The 16380-nt window shown below is 42.2% G+C and overlaps 1 protein-coding gene across 1 annotated transcript; it reads left to right on the forward strand.

The window, feature by feature from the left end:
- The first annotated feature begins 850 nt into the window (after positions 1-850).
- On the forward strand, positions 851-10906 carry LOC127027388 (fructose-1,6-bisphosphatase 1). The gene is made up of 7 exons (XM_050913085.1): positions 851-1020; positions 3609-3771; positions 5496-5588; positions 6600-6743; positions 7996-8133; positions 9382-9501; positions 10492-10906. Exons 1-7 carry the CDS (start codon positions 851-853, stop codon positions 10681-10683), a joined length of 1020 nt encoding a protein of 339 aa, XP_050769042.1. The 3' UTR covers positions 10684-10906.
- Positions 10907-16380: the final 5474 nt, after the last annotated feature.

The following is a 16380-nucleotide window of genomic DNA, read 5'->3' on the forward strand; positions in this document are numbered from 1 at the left end:
AGTGAGATTCAGGAGGGTCTACATTCCTAGGTGTGTTTTGCAGCAGTATTTGTATGAGGTGTGTTAATTTCTAGCTTTTGGAGTGGGACTTGACCTACATCTTTCTATTGAACAGTTTGGAGAGTTTGTTATAAAAATCTCATTGCATCCAGCTGCCAGTGGCTGTTTCCTTGCAGCTTTTTTATGGTGTTGGATACATTGGTGCACGTGGGGTTAGCATGATCTCTTTAAACAGAAGAAGTTAATACTTGACAGAATCCGTTACTAAATGTGTGTTTTTCCTGTATTGGTGGGTCAGGATAAGAGTGTTCCTGTGAGGCAGAAGATACTAACCTTGCTCTGTAGATTGTGTGCAGTTCACCATACCCCACACGCCACACGCAGAGTTTTGCAATCAAGTGGTGAAACGAAGCGGACTTCTGAACTGTTGGGCGCGCTTTCAAGGAGCATGAGCATTGAAGTGCGAGCACTGCAAACACTAAGAGCTAGCAGGACCCCTGCCTCGATTCGCCTTCTGTGCCACTCACATGCCAGATGTCTCAAGCATCAGTTACCTCCCAATGCACGGGAATGAGACGCGCTTTGGTAAAAAAAAGGATGCTTGAGGGGTTTCCCCGCCGCGGTTATTTTAGGGAGGCCGGGGGGAGGGTGGGGTGGGGCCCCTCTCCTCATCTTTACCCCCATTCCCGCCTTCCTCCAGCCCGGAGGGATGCGGGGGTGGCGGGTACCCCCCCGGCCCGGGCTCTCATCGCCCCCCCCGGCCCCGCCCCCGGCCCCGCCCCCGGCCCCGCCCCACCGAGGCTAGTGGCGGCGGCGGCGGCAGCGGCTCCACTCTCCCGGCGCCGCCACCATGACGGACCGCTCCGCCTTCGACACCAATGTCATCACCATGACCCGCTTCGTGATGGAGGAAGGCAGGCGGGCGAAAGGCACCGGGGAGTTCACGCAGCTCCTCAACTCCCTCTGCACGGCCATCAAAGCCATCTCCACCGCCGTCCGTAAAGCGGGCATCGCCAACCTGTGAGTCCCGGGATGCCGGGGCCGGGGGTGGAGCGCCGGTAGCATCCCGCACCTCCCCGCATCCCCGCGGGTCCAGGGGATCCTGCCGCCTCCGGGGTGGTGGGGATGGGGATGGGGATGGGGATGGGGAGTGTCACCCGAAAGGCGTGTGGGTGGGGTTGCGTCCACCCGCCCCCTCGCACAGAGCTGTAACTCACTCCTTTAGCATCTTGGACTCTTGATTTTCTCAAGTGAAATGGATCCTATGACTTTTTAATAATATAAGGCATGTCGTCTTTGACAGATGTCTGCTGCTGATAGACCTTCGTGCAAACCTTCAGCAGGTTTATGTGCTTTGAACCAGAAGACCAAATGAACAGGCTGAAAGACAAAGCCTGTCAAAATATGGCTGAATTATTGCTCATTGTAGCCAGTAGTTTAATATCAAAGTACCATTTTATGCTATGAGGCGTTCAATCAAATTCAGTAGGGTTTTTTTCATATTGCATCACAGCAACTTGAGTTTCTCTATGAAGCTTTGGATGTCTAAGGTTTTTAGAAAGAGCACTGGTTAGGAACAGTAGTGTCTGTAGTCAAGCAGTCAGAGGGCAGTTGCTCTGGAGATGCATCAGGAGGAAATTAGAGCACTTGAAATGTTAAATAACTGAAACTGGTTGTAGGTAACTAATTCCCCTAAGTATTTTATATATTGTTGGTAAGCCAAATCGTATGCTGATCAGGGCTTTAGACATGGGCTGCTTCATTACTTAGTGGAAAATGTAGCAGAGAGAAAATGAATTTGCCTCTACAAACCATGTAGTGGAAAATATAATAAGCAAAAGGCCTCTGGCAATACAGAGTAACATTTATTACAAAATGTGTCAGACAGCTGAAAAATGCGGTGACAGAAGTTAACAGAAGCAACTGCAAGAGGGAATAAAAATCCTCCACTTTATGTATATTTGAACTGATTTTCTTTGTTTTGACTTCAGACTTTATGTAATAGTGGCAGTTTTTTAATCACTATGTGCCAGCCCTTTCATGTGCCTCCTATGTCTATCAGTAAAGACCAGGGTTTCCCATCTGTAACCTGATTTGAAACAGTCCGAGGTCCATTCCTTATGTGTCTTACATGTGTGTCTGTTGGCAGCTGCCCACAGGTTCGACACCTGTGCTGATAGCCTTGCCTTATGACCCCCTGTGGTGGATTTGACTCTCCACCAGTGCTGGGGTAGCCAGCTTCAGACTTGGGAGCCTCACTGTGGGACTGCGTTTTATAACCAGTGGTGCTTGGCTATCAAAATTTATAACCGATTTTGCTTGGCTATCAGGGAATGTGAACAAGTAGGGACTCCTGGGGCCCGTTTCTTTGGATCATCCTCAGGCTCAGCTGTATGCTCGGTGCTGCCCAGCAGCAGAGGTGCAGAACAGCTGGCGAAGCCACAGTGCCTTCCCAGCTGCAGGCTCCGTGCAGGACACCCTGCCATCCCCTCCCAGGAGTCTCCGACAGACATGGTGTGAGAGCTGTAGCTGCTGGCCCTATGGAGTTTTTGCTCTGAGGATGAGGACGTGTGCCTCTGCTCGCAAGCGTGGTGTTCAAAGCACATCATTGTTTTCTAAAAGCACTTTCACACTTGCAGAAAAATGGTCAAGCCACTGTAGCAGACAGAGAGAGAAAGACAGAGAATTATGCCAGGTCTTTTTCTTCTTCTCATGCTTTAAACTGAAGAAATGCAGTACATTCCTAAAGTAGTGTGTTCAGTGTTATTACAAAAAACCTGAAATACCAGTATTCAGCCTAATCAATGAATTGTAGCTGAAGTACGTAAGAGTCATCTGAATGTGTGCAGAGCTGACTATTGTTTTTCTCTTCTAAGAGCTAAACTTCCCCTCTCTCTGTTTTGCATGCTTTCGAAATCACCTATCACAAGGTCTCCTGGTACTTCCTGATGCCAGATGGTTTGATTCTGATTAGCTCGCAGGGTTTTATTTGTGTTTTGTGTTTGTAGTTCTCAGTTTACTACTTAAAATCAAAACTGAAAACATTGAACCATAAAAATGTTGATTTATCTGTGAGCAAAGTGTTTCTACTTCAATTTGTACATCATATTGCTAACCAGGAGCAAATTACATACAGAAGTTACAGCATAACTAGTGTCATCAGATTCATTGTTACTTTTTAAGTATGTTTTCTAATGAAGTCTTAGCTTTTAGGGTATGCAGCTGTAACATTGGAGCCTAGGATTCAGGGGCACTATTTAAGTCTTAAAGGTAAGAGCTCATTAAATAACACAATTATTGTAATTCAGCCTTCACAGCCTGCTCTGGCTGTGTTTGCCTATAGTTTATGGACTATTGAAAGGTGGTTCCTTGTTTTGTGTTCCTCACGTTCAGTGTCTTCTAGATTTGCCACCACAGCTAATGTTAGCAGGTCTCAGCAAGAATCCACTGGACAGTAAATAAAAAGCAGGCTTAGAGAACTGAGATATCATCCAAAAGTGCTGTTTGTTTTACAAGACATTTTACAAGCATAAGGTTGCCAGAAACAGGGCACTTTGAAGACGTAGTGCCCCATTCTCACGAAATGCTCTCTCTTGCCATTGCTCTAGCTATGGAATTGCTGGGTCTACCAATGTGACAGGAGATCAAGTAAAGAAGTTGGACATCCTTTCTAATGACCTGGTGATTAACATGCTCAAGTCATCCTTCAGTACATGTGTTATTGTGTCAGAAGAAAAAAAAGACGCAGTGATAGTGGAAACTGAAAAACGGGTTAGTAGCTTTAAAGGTTCTCCCTGCTTGATTTCAAATCAGCCTTTACAGGTGTATTGCTTCAGATTTGAGAAACTGAAACTGACCTAAAAATTTCAGAAAACGTGTACTTTTCTATACTGGCAAATGAAGGGGGGGTGGGGTGGGGTGAGGGAGTGGAGAGAATGTCAGTCAACATTTGTCCTTTCTGTTATATCTGCTCTCAAGACTAATGTTTGTCGGTTGTTTTTTTTTTCCTCTGTTGTTCCTCCCCACCTTCTTTTTTTCCCACCTTTTCCTAATTGTGGGGGAAATTTATTTCTTGTTTATTCTATCTATCTGATCTCTGGAACTATGCTGTGAGTCAGTCAAGCCCTTTGTAAAGTAGCTTTGTCAGTAGGACACTGAGGACCTGTTCTGTGCAGGTCAAACCTTGAGTTCTTTAATTCATGCAAATTCTCCTTGAAGCCCATGAAAGACTTAGCAACAATGAAACAAAAATAATTTTTACTTATTCATTATTATTTATATTCACAAGTCTGCATGCACTTGTTGAGTGATAGTTCCTTTTTCCTAGCTAATATTTTGGTGTGATCAGGTAAAAGTCTGAGTAAAAATTTAGCAAAAACAAACAACTAAAATATAATTTAGAAAGTATAATAATATTTGCTTTGTCGAAGCAGTTCTCTCTCTCTCTGTTGAGAAATCTCCAAAATTGATTTTATAGGCATTGGATGAACAAAGATTGCTTTAGATCTGAACAAAGATGATTTTAGATCCTCAAAGATCACTGAGGGAGGCTCAGTGTTAATGCTTTTCTAAACTAAATGTGAGTTAATATGGTGTTTTTATCAGAATTCCTACCCAGAATTCCTACCTGCAGAGTAGAGCATTGCTGGACTTAAATAAGTTTCTGGCATGCAGAGTGAAATCAAACAAAAAGCAAATAAACACTTACTGTTGTTACACATGATTATTAAAATGACTGTGAATAATATAAGGAGAAAACAAGCTATTTAAAAGGTAGAGTTGATTCAGCTCTTTTCCCTGTACTGGCAATTTCCTGTACCTACAGGAATTCTTAATACAGCAATAGGCAGGGACTATTCTTTTGGGGGGGGGGAAGCCCCCCCCCCCAAACCAGGATAAGACCATAGACTGGCTAAGGTAATTTCTGACCATCTATCCATTCAGAGCACAGATAAAGTGAAATGTGTAGTTTATGAATGTCAGGTGTTAAAGGCCTTTTTAATGTCTCTAATTTTAGCTCTACATGAAAAAGGCTGATCTTCATTTGTCTTTTTCCTTATAATTCAGAAAGCTGTTTTGTTAGAGATGAGAAAGTGTAGCCTAAAAGGTAGATATTACAGGATGTCTATCAAAATGGATCGGCATTAATTAAATAGATGAAGATAAACTAATAATTAAAAAGTATTCTCTTTTTTTTTTTGTATATTAAAAATTGTGTAGGAAAACTTCATCTTTCCTGTATCATCATCTATTACTTACTTTAAAGATTTCTCAGCTTCTGCTGTGGCACAAATCACACAGATGTAATCAAGAATGAAATCTGGGCCAAATAATTTCTAACATTCGAATTCTGTTCCTTCATAATCTCTAAACGCCTTTTAGTTTATATTGCTTTGAAAGTCTCTTAGAAAATTTACCTACTGAAGTATTTTTATTTGGGGGAAGTAGGTAAGTAATGTCACTAATCTAGTTGTTCCCTCTTTTGTATTTTCTAGGGTAAATACATAGTCTGCGTAGACCCCCTAGATGGCTCATCGAACATTGACTGTCTTGTTTCCATTGGGACCATCTTTGCCATCTATAGAAAGGTAAAATGCTTTCATGTAGGATAGGAAAAACTATTATTGTGCACCTTTTGATGAAATACAACTGCATGTGAAGACTTAAAATCTAACTAAACTTGTCTGTGAAAGAGACTTTCAGGTTCAACTTTAACTTAAATCTGCTGCTTCACAGACACTTGTATAAAACATTTGTGAGGGATTTGCATTAGTCTCTTAGAAGATGAGGTACCTATATGTACATGGAAGCCTGGCTGATGTTTAATTAGCCAGCTAAAAGAATTACCCCTTACAAAGAAATCAGATCTTAGATTTCATGAATATTTGTGTTGAGACAAAATACCACATGGTTGTCATATACCTGGGGAATGTGCTTTCGGGTTTTCATGTTCTCTGTACTAATAGCCCTGTTAGCCTGAGGACAGGCCTCAAACACAAACAGAGCTGAAACATGGCATGTGCATTTGAAGTGTCTAATTCACTCTGAAAGGCAGAAACCTTGTCTGAAGGAGCTTGAAATACTGGACTTACATGTCACAAGATGGGGGAAAAAGTAAGTCAGATAAAACACACACGACTGTCCATTTTAATAATTTTTTGTATGTTGTCAAACATCCCAAAGTAAATATTTTCAACTTCATTTTTTGTATGAAGCAAAAGAAAACAAAAAAATCCCAAGTACTTTTGATCAGCTATGAACTCCGTGAGTCATGTTTCATTACTTGCTTTTCAACTGTGCCTCCGAGCTATGTTCATCATCACCTACAAGGAGGTACACAGCTCTATATTATCTCCTTAACCCTTTCCTGCTTCCTGCATTCCAACTAGGCTTATGCAACAGCATTTCTAGATCAATGTGTTTGTCTCCTCCATATAATTTGTATTAGTGCATCCAGTAGGAATCTCAGTTGTGGATCACGGAAGCATTTGTGCCACCTCATGCATGGATATGGCGTAGAAGACCGTCCCTATCCCAGAGAGTCCAGTTATGTACCAACTATAGAAATGAAGTAAAGTTGACTATGCTCCTTATTTTAGGTGTCCCCTGATGAACCTTCTGGGAAAGACGCTTTACAACCTGGGCGTAATCTTGTGGCAGCTGGTTATGCTCTCTATGGGAGTGCCACAATGCTGGTACTGGCCACTTCTGCTGGAGGTGTCAACTGTTTCATGCTGGATCCGGTGAGAATGTCTTCTGTTTCTTTGTTTCTTTATTAGGGATAACAAGGTACTGTCTATAAGAACTGTTCGTCCCCCCAGAAAACCAAATAAAGGAGCAATTTACAAGCTAACGTGGAGAAATGATGTACACTTAATAACCCATCAGCAATAATGTCAAGAGATTTTTGCGTTCTGCCTGCCTGCTGCAGCGGTGCTATGTGTGATTCAACAATGGGAAGACAGCCAAGTCAGTGAAGCAAATATACAGCATGTGCCAAATCATGTGATATTTAAAATGAGCTGTTTTCTGCAATGCAGAGTGCCCTTTAAGACTTGTTTGTCTTTTCCTTAGTGCTAGGACCTTAGTAAACCAGAGAAGCAGAAATATTTAACCTTCTTCTGTGTTTTCAGATCCCACCATGATGTGTAAAAGAGTAAGTGACGTGTGTGGGTGTGTTTGACGTTCTAGCATGCGTTGACTGTATGAGGTTTAAAATAAAAGTCATATGGATCATAGCAGAAAGTAGTTTGCTTTAGTGACCCATTTTTTTGTAATCAGTTAGTCAGGCTATGCCATCTGCCAGTATTAAATTTTTAGAACCTGTAGTGGTCAAGCAGCAGGAAATACAACTTGGTGCTCCCTGTTAAGTAACAGCTTAAGTAGCTGCATGTATTTTTGTCTATATTCAGATAGCAGGTTTAACTTTGAGCATGCGTGCACATTATTTTGTTTATTTTTAGCACTAACTTGCAAATTTACTTTAGCGAAAAATAAACAGACCAGCCCTTGGTTACAGAGATTGGCTCTGTTGACTCCAGGCTTCCACTTAGCCCAAGCTAAGATGAACTGGAATATATTAATATCTACAGCTACAGCTATTTGAAGATGTTTATGCATTGCTTCAACCGGCACTCTCAGTTTCCAAAATCCTCAGAGCTGTACTTTTATTGTAAGTCTAGCAAAAGAGTGGAGAGCTAAATAAATTTACAGGCAACAGCATTTTTTGGCATAGAAAAGTGATAGAGAGCTGGGAATGGTAGTATGAAGAAGCTTGCATGACCCCAGGATTCATGCTCTGTCTGTGTTTTATGGATAAACAAAACACTTCGTACCTACACTGCAAATACCACTTTGTTGTAGGTACTGAATTATTAAAGAAAGTGACAGTGGTAGTAAATTTTTCCTAAACTGTGTGTATGATTGGTTTTTGCCTTGGTTTGTAAATAAATGAGCAATTACCGTTAACAAATTGTTTTTCTTTCTTATTGTTAGGCAATTGGAGAATTCATTTTGGTGGATAGGGATGTGAAAATCAAAAAGAAGGGAAATATCTACAGTCTCAATGAAGGCTATGCTAAATACTTCGATCCTGCAGTGACAGAGTATCTCAAAAAGAAGAAATTCCCTGAGGTAAAAGATCCTATTTCAGAGAAACTTTCTGATGAGAAGCAACACTCATAATTTCCCACTTTATGATCAATCAGTCTCATGCACGGTTCAGAGCTTGTTTTACTTTCCTGTCTATTTAAAATGTATCTTCAAGTAGGACTGATAATTAGAGCAGCAGTTGATGTGACCAGATATTTCACCATACTTCACTACTGCACTGCACCTCTTCTATATTTTTTTTTTCCTTTCTTTCGTCTTTTTTTTATCTTTCTTCCGGATTGGGGGCCTGAGTAATGGTGCTGGAGGCAAAACAGGGCATTTGGTAGTCAAGTAGAGAGGAAGTCTCATCTGGTGATGAAGAAATTTGATCGACATGTGTGTTTGTTAGATATTGCTGCTTCCTCACTGCAGTGTCCGAGTAGCCGAAGAGCCAAGTGGGGATGGCAGTGGGTCACTGCTCAGTGGTAACACATGCTGGGTCCTGAGGGGGCCTCTCACTTGAAAAGCTAGTGTAGTTTCAGGGTCTGCTTTGTGGTCGTGCAGCTTCCTGGTGTCAGGAGGCCTGAAGCTCTAAGGAGTGCCTGTAGAAATCATGTCTGTTCTCATGCCTAACGCCTGTCATCACTGGTGTTATTACATTGACAATGAAGTGTAAACGTTTACTGCTGTTACGTGCTTGTGTCTCTTCTTGACTTCCTGATCTTGCTTTGAACAAAGACTGGTGTTTTCTTCTGGCATCTTGCCAGGCTTAAGGTGTTGTTTATTTAGATATTAAAATGTACTCTGGAGTATAATAAGGAAATAATATCAGTAGTCAACCATTAACTTTTTCTTACCAAAAAAGTGGTAGAAGCTGGCAAAAATGGGTAGAAGAAGTACGAAAGATCACTTCTTTTGCTCCTTGATATTTTTTTCTGCTACAAAAGAAAAAACCCCAACATCAGTTCCTAGCACTTGATCTTTTTGCTACTAGAAATGCAGTTATTTTCCAAGGGTTAGAGCACTGATGGAGAGCTGGAATGCATTTTCTGTTGTTGGCACTACCACTCATCTATCCTGAAATCTTCTGTCAGTCCTTTTCCTTGGATTTTCCCAATTAGAAAATGACGAGGAAACTGAAATTTTCTCCAAAACGACTTTGAATATTATCAATGAATCACAATATGGGGGAGTTAGATGTTAGGAGCACTAAGTGGGGGGAGGGGGGGCAGGAAAAAAGATTAACCTGATGTGCTCGAAAGTTACATTTATTTAAATGTCTTTCTGTAGGATGGCAGTTCACCGTACGGTGCGAGGTACATAGGATCCATGGTGGCTGATGTGCATCGCACACTGGTGTATGGAGGAATCTTTCTGTATCCTGCTAACTCCAAAAGTCCTAAAGGAAAGGTAAACCTGAAAAAGCCCAATTATAGAAAATGTTACATTATCTAGATATTTCACTATCACAGATCAGTATTTTGATTGCAGAACATGTGTTTTATAACTTGGTAGCTTGCACCTCTGGTGTGTGTGTATGGCCACCCCTTGCACACTGTCACTAGTGACAGCAACCTGTTGTCAGACACCTATTTTAGGGCTGCTGCTAACCTGTTTCAACTGCACTGACTTGTCTTTATCCCCAAATATATTCAGATTATGGAATGTACCAGGGGATGTGCTGTTCAAACAGGCTTCTCTGTACCATCTCAGCCCAAACCATGCTGGCCCCAACGAAGCAAAACATTACAAGGCAAAGTAAACAACCCACATTACCCTGAGATTCCTATTACAAGCTAGTACGTAAGAAGCCTAAATGTAGTGCACCCCTTACGAGAAGCTCTGCCAAAGAGAAAACCATCTTGTACTTGGTAACACTGCCTCACCTGGAGGAACTATGCCTGGATGCCTCTGCCAGGACGACAGTCAGTCAGGGAAGATCACACACTTAAAGGCTGACAAGGGGACTGTTTATTCAGCAAAGACCTTTCATCTGTTTTGTAATTGCCCGTAAATTATTGCTTCAGGTTGCAGATAAGATGCGGTTATTCATTAGAGAAACCTAATGGCACACTCAGGGCCAGTGTTTTCCTTTCTTTTCACACAGGCCTACGTGGTCTGCTGCCTTGTTAAAGGTTGTGTCTTACATATGCGCTTTATCTTTGTGTAAAGAGCACAATGCAAACATGGGCGATGGAGAAAGCCCTCAAATTGGGCAAATCCAGCATTCACTGTGTTTTGTTTAAAAGAAAAATCCACACAATTTCCTTCCTGAGTCAAAGTTTATATGGAGTACTTGGAGTGTTGATTGGTTTTAAATCAAATGCTAAATGTATTTACATTTCATGATTCTCAGCGTTGCCTGGGCTGACCATTGCCATTTTGATTTTTGTCTTCTAGCTGAGACTGCTCTATGAATGCAATCCTATGGCTTTTATTATTGAGAAGGCTGGGGGAATAGCAACAACCGGGCACCAAGCAATACTAGATATAGTGCCTGAGGATATCCACCAAAGAGTGCCTGTTGTCTTGGGATCTCCTGATGATGTGAAGGAGTACCTTGAGATAGTCAAGAAGCATGCAACTAAGTAAAGAAAGCTTGCTGGAGTCACTGTGCAGATGGGAAGAAATGCCTTAAAGCTGAACCAAAGAACACACTGCAGTACTGCAAGATTGAACTGTTTGACCTGTGTAGCAAGAGAGCAAATGAGCCATATTTTCATAAGATTTTTTTAAAGTGACATCTTGTGCAATTGTGTTGTGCAATGAAAGGCATTAAAAGATTGCATTAAAGGAAGCATTAAAAGTAAAAGCAAGGGAAAAATATGTTTGCTTTTTCATTTATTGTTTATGTTTACACAAAAGCCACTGTGCTACCAGGAAATAGTGTGTTGCATTCAATAACTAGGGGAAGACTCAGCTTTCTCAGACAAGCTACAGCCTATCACCAGAATATCTGACTCTGCTCTCTTCTAAAAAGCTTGGGGGAAGACTCAGCAGCCTCTTACAGTGAGTGACCTTTCCTAAAACAGTCTCTAGTTCTTTGGCAATAAATATAAATGCTAATGTGGACACCCTCACACATTGTTTCTAGGCCCCAGAAGTTACTCACTGTATTTCACTCTGGGCTTATTCTGATCAAGAATTAACATTTGTGAAACATGTACATTAGTGTATGTTAATTCTGACACATACTGTTAATACTGCCAGTTGGCACTCTATCAGATCCAGTTACACGAGGATGGAAGATGACATTTTGGAGGTGGATTTTGAATTGGATGAGGAGCATGTGTAGATGGCTTGGTACCATTCTGCTGTGATGATCTGGCTATCTTTGCCAGAAATTAACCTGCTTGCTTGATGAAAAAATGAACCTGTGTGTTGCTAGCAACCCCCACCAGGTGTTCTTTGTGTTATTTTGGGAGTGTGCATTACCATGGAAAAGGATTCTGCTGCGCAAGCAGAAGTAAGTTGCGAAGATCCCCACAAAGCATACTGACATTTAATATGCTGATTCAGAGCATGCTGCTGGGAACACGACATTAGTGCTTGGGAGCTAGATAGGCTGTCCACCTGTCTGGGTACAGTTTATGGCCGTGGCTCACAAGCTTTTTGAATCAGTCCAAACCTGCAAATCTTTGACATTTCTCACTGCCCACTTACCTTCGCCACACTCAAACTAAAACGGACACATGGATGTCACTGTTGGGTAGACTGCCACTGAAGCAGTCTTCACTCAAGCCATGGTCTGGGAGGCCCTGTCTATGGGTGCAATGAGCTATAAACCTGCCTGTCTGAGGATTTTGCATACATCAGTGCAGATGATAGCCTGTCTGAGCTTGGTTCTCCTTGTAAAAGAAGAAGAAAAGAGTGTGGGGGGAACCTAGAGGACATGGTACGAAGGCATGCTCTGTGACGGCTCACACACACAAAAACCTGGGGGCCCTTGTTCTGACACAGGTTGCTTTTGGGGCATTTGGAGGCATGCTGGCAAACCTTAGATGGGTGTATATATGCATCTATTCTCCAAAGCAATAGGGGACAAGGTGTTTCTGGCAGGGATTGGATGGCCTAGTTTCTGCTGAAAATGCTGTTTCTGATGAGGCTTTGTTAGCGAAGGCTGGGACCTGAGCCCTTAAAGGACTGGGACAGTCCTGGAAATCACTGAGCTCTCATTCTGCTTGTGCACTCACTTTTCATGCTGTGAGGGCCTAAGTCTGGCCCTGCACAGGATCTGGCTCCTCTGTAGGCCAAACTGCTCTGGGAAATGAGCAGACCATGGCTTATGTACTTCGACTGATAGCACCTGCAAAATTAGGCACCCCACAAACAGCGACCATGTGGTATGCTGTCTAATTTCTAATTAATTGTCCTCTGGGAGAAGGTTCAAACCCACATGTCCCAGCGAGGTGCCCTTACTGCCAGTCTGGGTGCCAGCCTGGAAGGAGAGGGTTTACTACCCCGTTCCTGTGAGCACCATGCCATGACGTGGGAGAGGACTTCATGCGACCAGACAGCGAGTGGGACAGCCGTGTGCTGGGGGACTCCTGTGGCCTGGGCTTTTCTTCACAGGCTGCTCTTTCTTGTGCTAGGACCAATGCTGCATCCTCTGCCTCTTCACGTGAGCAGCCAACCACTGGGATATGGCCATGCTCTCGCTTCTGTAAAAGAAAAAAAAATGCAATCCTTGCATCTGTTTTGTATTTTCATTGTGATTTCAAAAGAAACAGCAAGTCTCTCTCAGTTTTGACAAGGAGTGAAGGTGCTAGGAGCGGCTGAAGATTCCTACCTTGCACACTGAAACATTTTCCAAAGGAATTGCATGTTCCTATCCTGAGCATTTCCTTACTTGCTGGCTCTGGCACATACCCCGTAGCACTTTAAAAGGCTCCAAGCTCACTACATCAGCTACAGCAGGCAGCATGCTGAGAAGGACTCTAAACCTCTCTGAGGTTCTGGATGCTGCTCCTAGAGGAAAGTGCATAACTGTTGTTGTCATGCACAACTTTTTTAGGTCCTTAAGTTTTTAATTCGACCTGTCCCCAGAGCCATAGCTGGATGCAATTTTTTATTTAATACACTAAGCAGAGGATAGTTAGAAGCCCTTACAGCTTTTTTCTGGCTTTTCATATATCAGTTTGGACTACAGTGCCTCACTAGTCTATTGGCACGACTTGACAGACAGTATCCACAGCAGCCATTTTTGTCTAGATATAGTAATTCCTCGGCTGTATTCTGCCCTTAACCTCTTCAGGAATCCCTGGACTGCATATATCTATTTTTAAGACATCATACTGGCAGCAGGTAAAGGTTACAGAAGGAAAGGCAATACTGCCTGTGCTTGCTAGGTCAGTTTCCAGCGTTTTGGTTTTGCCTGCAGGCTGACATTTTAGAGTTAGCATTTTTCACATTGTGAGCTGGGTTTTTCTTGCTCTCTGTAATATGTAAGCTCACATTTGAATGGCATCCCCGTGTAGCCACCAGCGGGGAGAACTATTGAGTAATGTCCTTCCACAGCCCCCTTTCCAGAGCTTGCCCTGCACGTCAACGCGGGGCGGGCAGGTTGGTTTGTCACAGCGTCCGCCTTCAGCCCTTGTTGCAGTACTACCCGCTGCCCCTCTCAGAGGCTGAACTGTGGCATTTGGTGAAAGGTCGCTGGCTCCAATTTTAGCCGACGCCTTCCAAGCGACTAACATTTCAAATCAGCTAGAAAAGGTGTCACCTTTAAGGCACAGGGCTAGCCTATATGCCAGTGGAAGTGTGAATCACCCCTGAGAGCTCTTGTGTAATCTTTATATTAGAGGGCGAATCTTCCACAGATCTGTCAAATTGAGGTGTTTATTTTTTTAACCTTTCTGTCCTGTTCCAACCCATCTTACTGAGCGGTTCTCAGGCTTATACAGAATCATTACACATTTTTGAAACAATCTGATTTCTCTCCCCTCCCCCCCCCCCATTAAATGGTAATTATTTGCATAGCTTAATCATCCACTTTAATCATTCAGGTTTTTATCATTCAGTGGGATCACTGTATTTATCAAAACAGGGTAAAGTTTTCATGCAACCCAGTCTTATGCCTTTATTCAAGTTTTACTCTTTTATTTCTCTCCTTGCTCCGCTGCTGACAGCAATACTTCTGGAAAGCTTGGGTGTAGAGTCTGTGTTCTTTACATATTAGTGTAAAAGTTAAGTTCTTATTGAAGGACTGTTATTTGAGCAGCAGCTCAAAGCATTGTGCTTTATACATACTAAAAAGTATCCAGTATCTGTAAAAAACATTTGGGGATTTTTCAGTTAAAAAAAAAAAGAAAGAGGCAAATAATGGACTTCTTAGCTCTGAGAACACCCTTTGAACCACTAACTCCAAAACAAACTTTGTTAGAAGATGATCTGAACTTTGTCTTTTTGACCAATGTAAAAGATCACTTGGAATCAACAGTAAAGAAGATCTGCATGTGATGTTTTGACACATGTTAGAAGCCATAGGCCAGCACCCACCCCATTTCTTATTTGCTAAATTGATTGGGTATCCCAATGGTATTCTAGCTACAGAGCAGAGAGATTTTGCATTAAAAGCATTTTAGTACTGGTCAGGCTGACAGCTGCCATGACAAAATAATGTGCAGAATGTAATGGCTGTACTTTAAGCCAGCAGATCTGTTCGCATGCATAATGTGAAACCCGTCCCCTTCTTTTATTAATAGCATCATGTGCTATCCCAGAGCTCCCTAAATATGTTATATTTTGTTGTTATACAAAGTCTGTTCAAGGAAAAAGTCTCCTAACCTGGCAAAAACTGGTCTGGAATATTTGTCCCATGATGTGAATGTTATTGTATACTTTTAACTGGATCACAGTGGTAGAAGAGAGAAAAAGAAATCTTCAAGATCACTTTCTTCTTCCACCATTGCCTTCGAGGACGTAGTGCAAAATCTGCCTGTTGCTCCACCTGAGGAGCTCTGCTCACCAGTCCTTCCTCCTCCTTAGAATGAGACTTGAAAAACATCCTCAAAGCTAAGCACACGGGATGCAAGCAGCACTGAACTGTGTCTTTCTACTTGTTGCTAGTATTCAGTGCTGTCAGTCTCTAAGACCTTTGCTTGAGGCTGGTTTCAAAATAGAAAACCTTAGCATTCAAATCCCTTTACAACTCTCCAAGTAATGTACTGTTCATAGGTGAAGAGACACTTCTAGGAGAATCCAAAGAAATGCTAAAGATTAAAGAAGGAATGCAAAGGGAAATCAAAACTCTTTGCCTACAGCTGCAGTTCCTATTAACAAAAACAAAGCTAGGTATATGTTTTGTTACTGAATTTTGTTTCTGTCTTCCTGGCATGATTTTAGTGCAGTAATTTGGGTTAAATGAATGATAACAATGAAACTCAATGAAACTTTTCTTCTTTAACTCCAGATTTTCTTGTTTTGCTTGTGGGCTTTCCAGATGTTCTGCTTAACAATAAAAGAGTGCTGCTAACTAAAATGAAGGCTACAAGATATAATTGTTCTTACTGCCTTATCTGAGTGGGAAGATAGTGCTGTAATTAAAATCTGTAATTCCAGTGTTCCAGATAGCATGTACCTCGTTCACTGACATTTCTGTCTACCTTCACATTAGCATCATGTGATCCAAGTATATTGCTTGTAAGGAGTTACTGGCAGTATAATTGGTAACTTGGACACAACTATATTTACGTGGTGCACTACAATACCAAAGCCGACATAAAATTTCATTTTGTGAGTTATGACACAGACATGCTTGAATCAGATAAGCTTCATTTGTAAATTATTGAAGACATAATTACTTTGTAACCAATCAAGCCACAGCTCACCAGTACTTCTCATGCATGCAAGACCTATAATATTAAAAGTAGCCCAGACTAGGAATGAAGTCATTAAAATGGGATTGCAGCAGACCAACTAGCAACATAAAACATCTTTAATAAATGCATGTCTAGATGCACCCTGCACCTCCTGTTGATTCCCCTGGGATGTGCCATACACCTTCAAAACCCTCCTCTATGGAGGAGGCCAAAAGAGGGTGAGCAAGCAGGGATTAAGGCGATATAAGAAGGGAACTTCAAAAGTCTGGAGTCACAGCGCGGTGGGTGCTCTGCCGCAGGGTACTATGGCATGCGTGGTTACTGATGCGCTATGTCTTCGTTTCTGCTGCCTTGCAAATTGTGTGGTTTGCCTTGGCTATGCTGAGCTTGTTGCTGAGTGGCAGCTTCAGGAAAGCAGTTTCCAGCTAAGCGGCCAGCAAGAGTTTTGCATTGTAAGCAGTCTAATGCA

This window comes from Gymnogyps californianus, chromosome Z (assembly GCF_018139145.2).
Source record: "Gymnogyps californianus isolate 813 chromosome Z, ASM1813914v2, whole genome shotgun sequence".
NCBI lineage: Eukaryota > Metazoa > Chordata > Aves > Accipitriformes > Cathartidae > Gymnogyps > Gymnogyps californianus.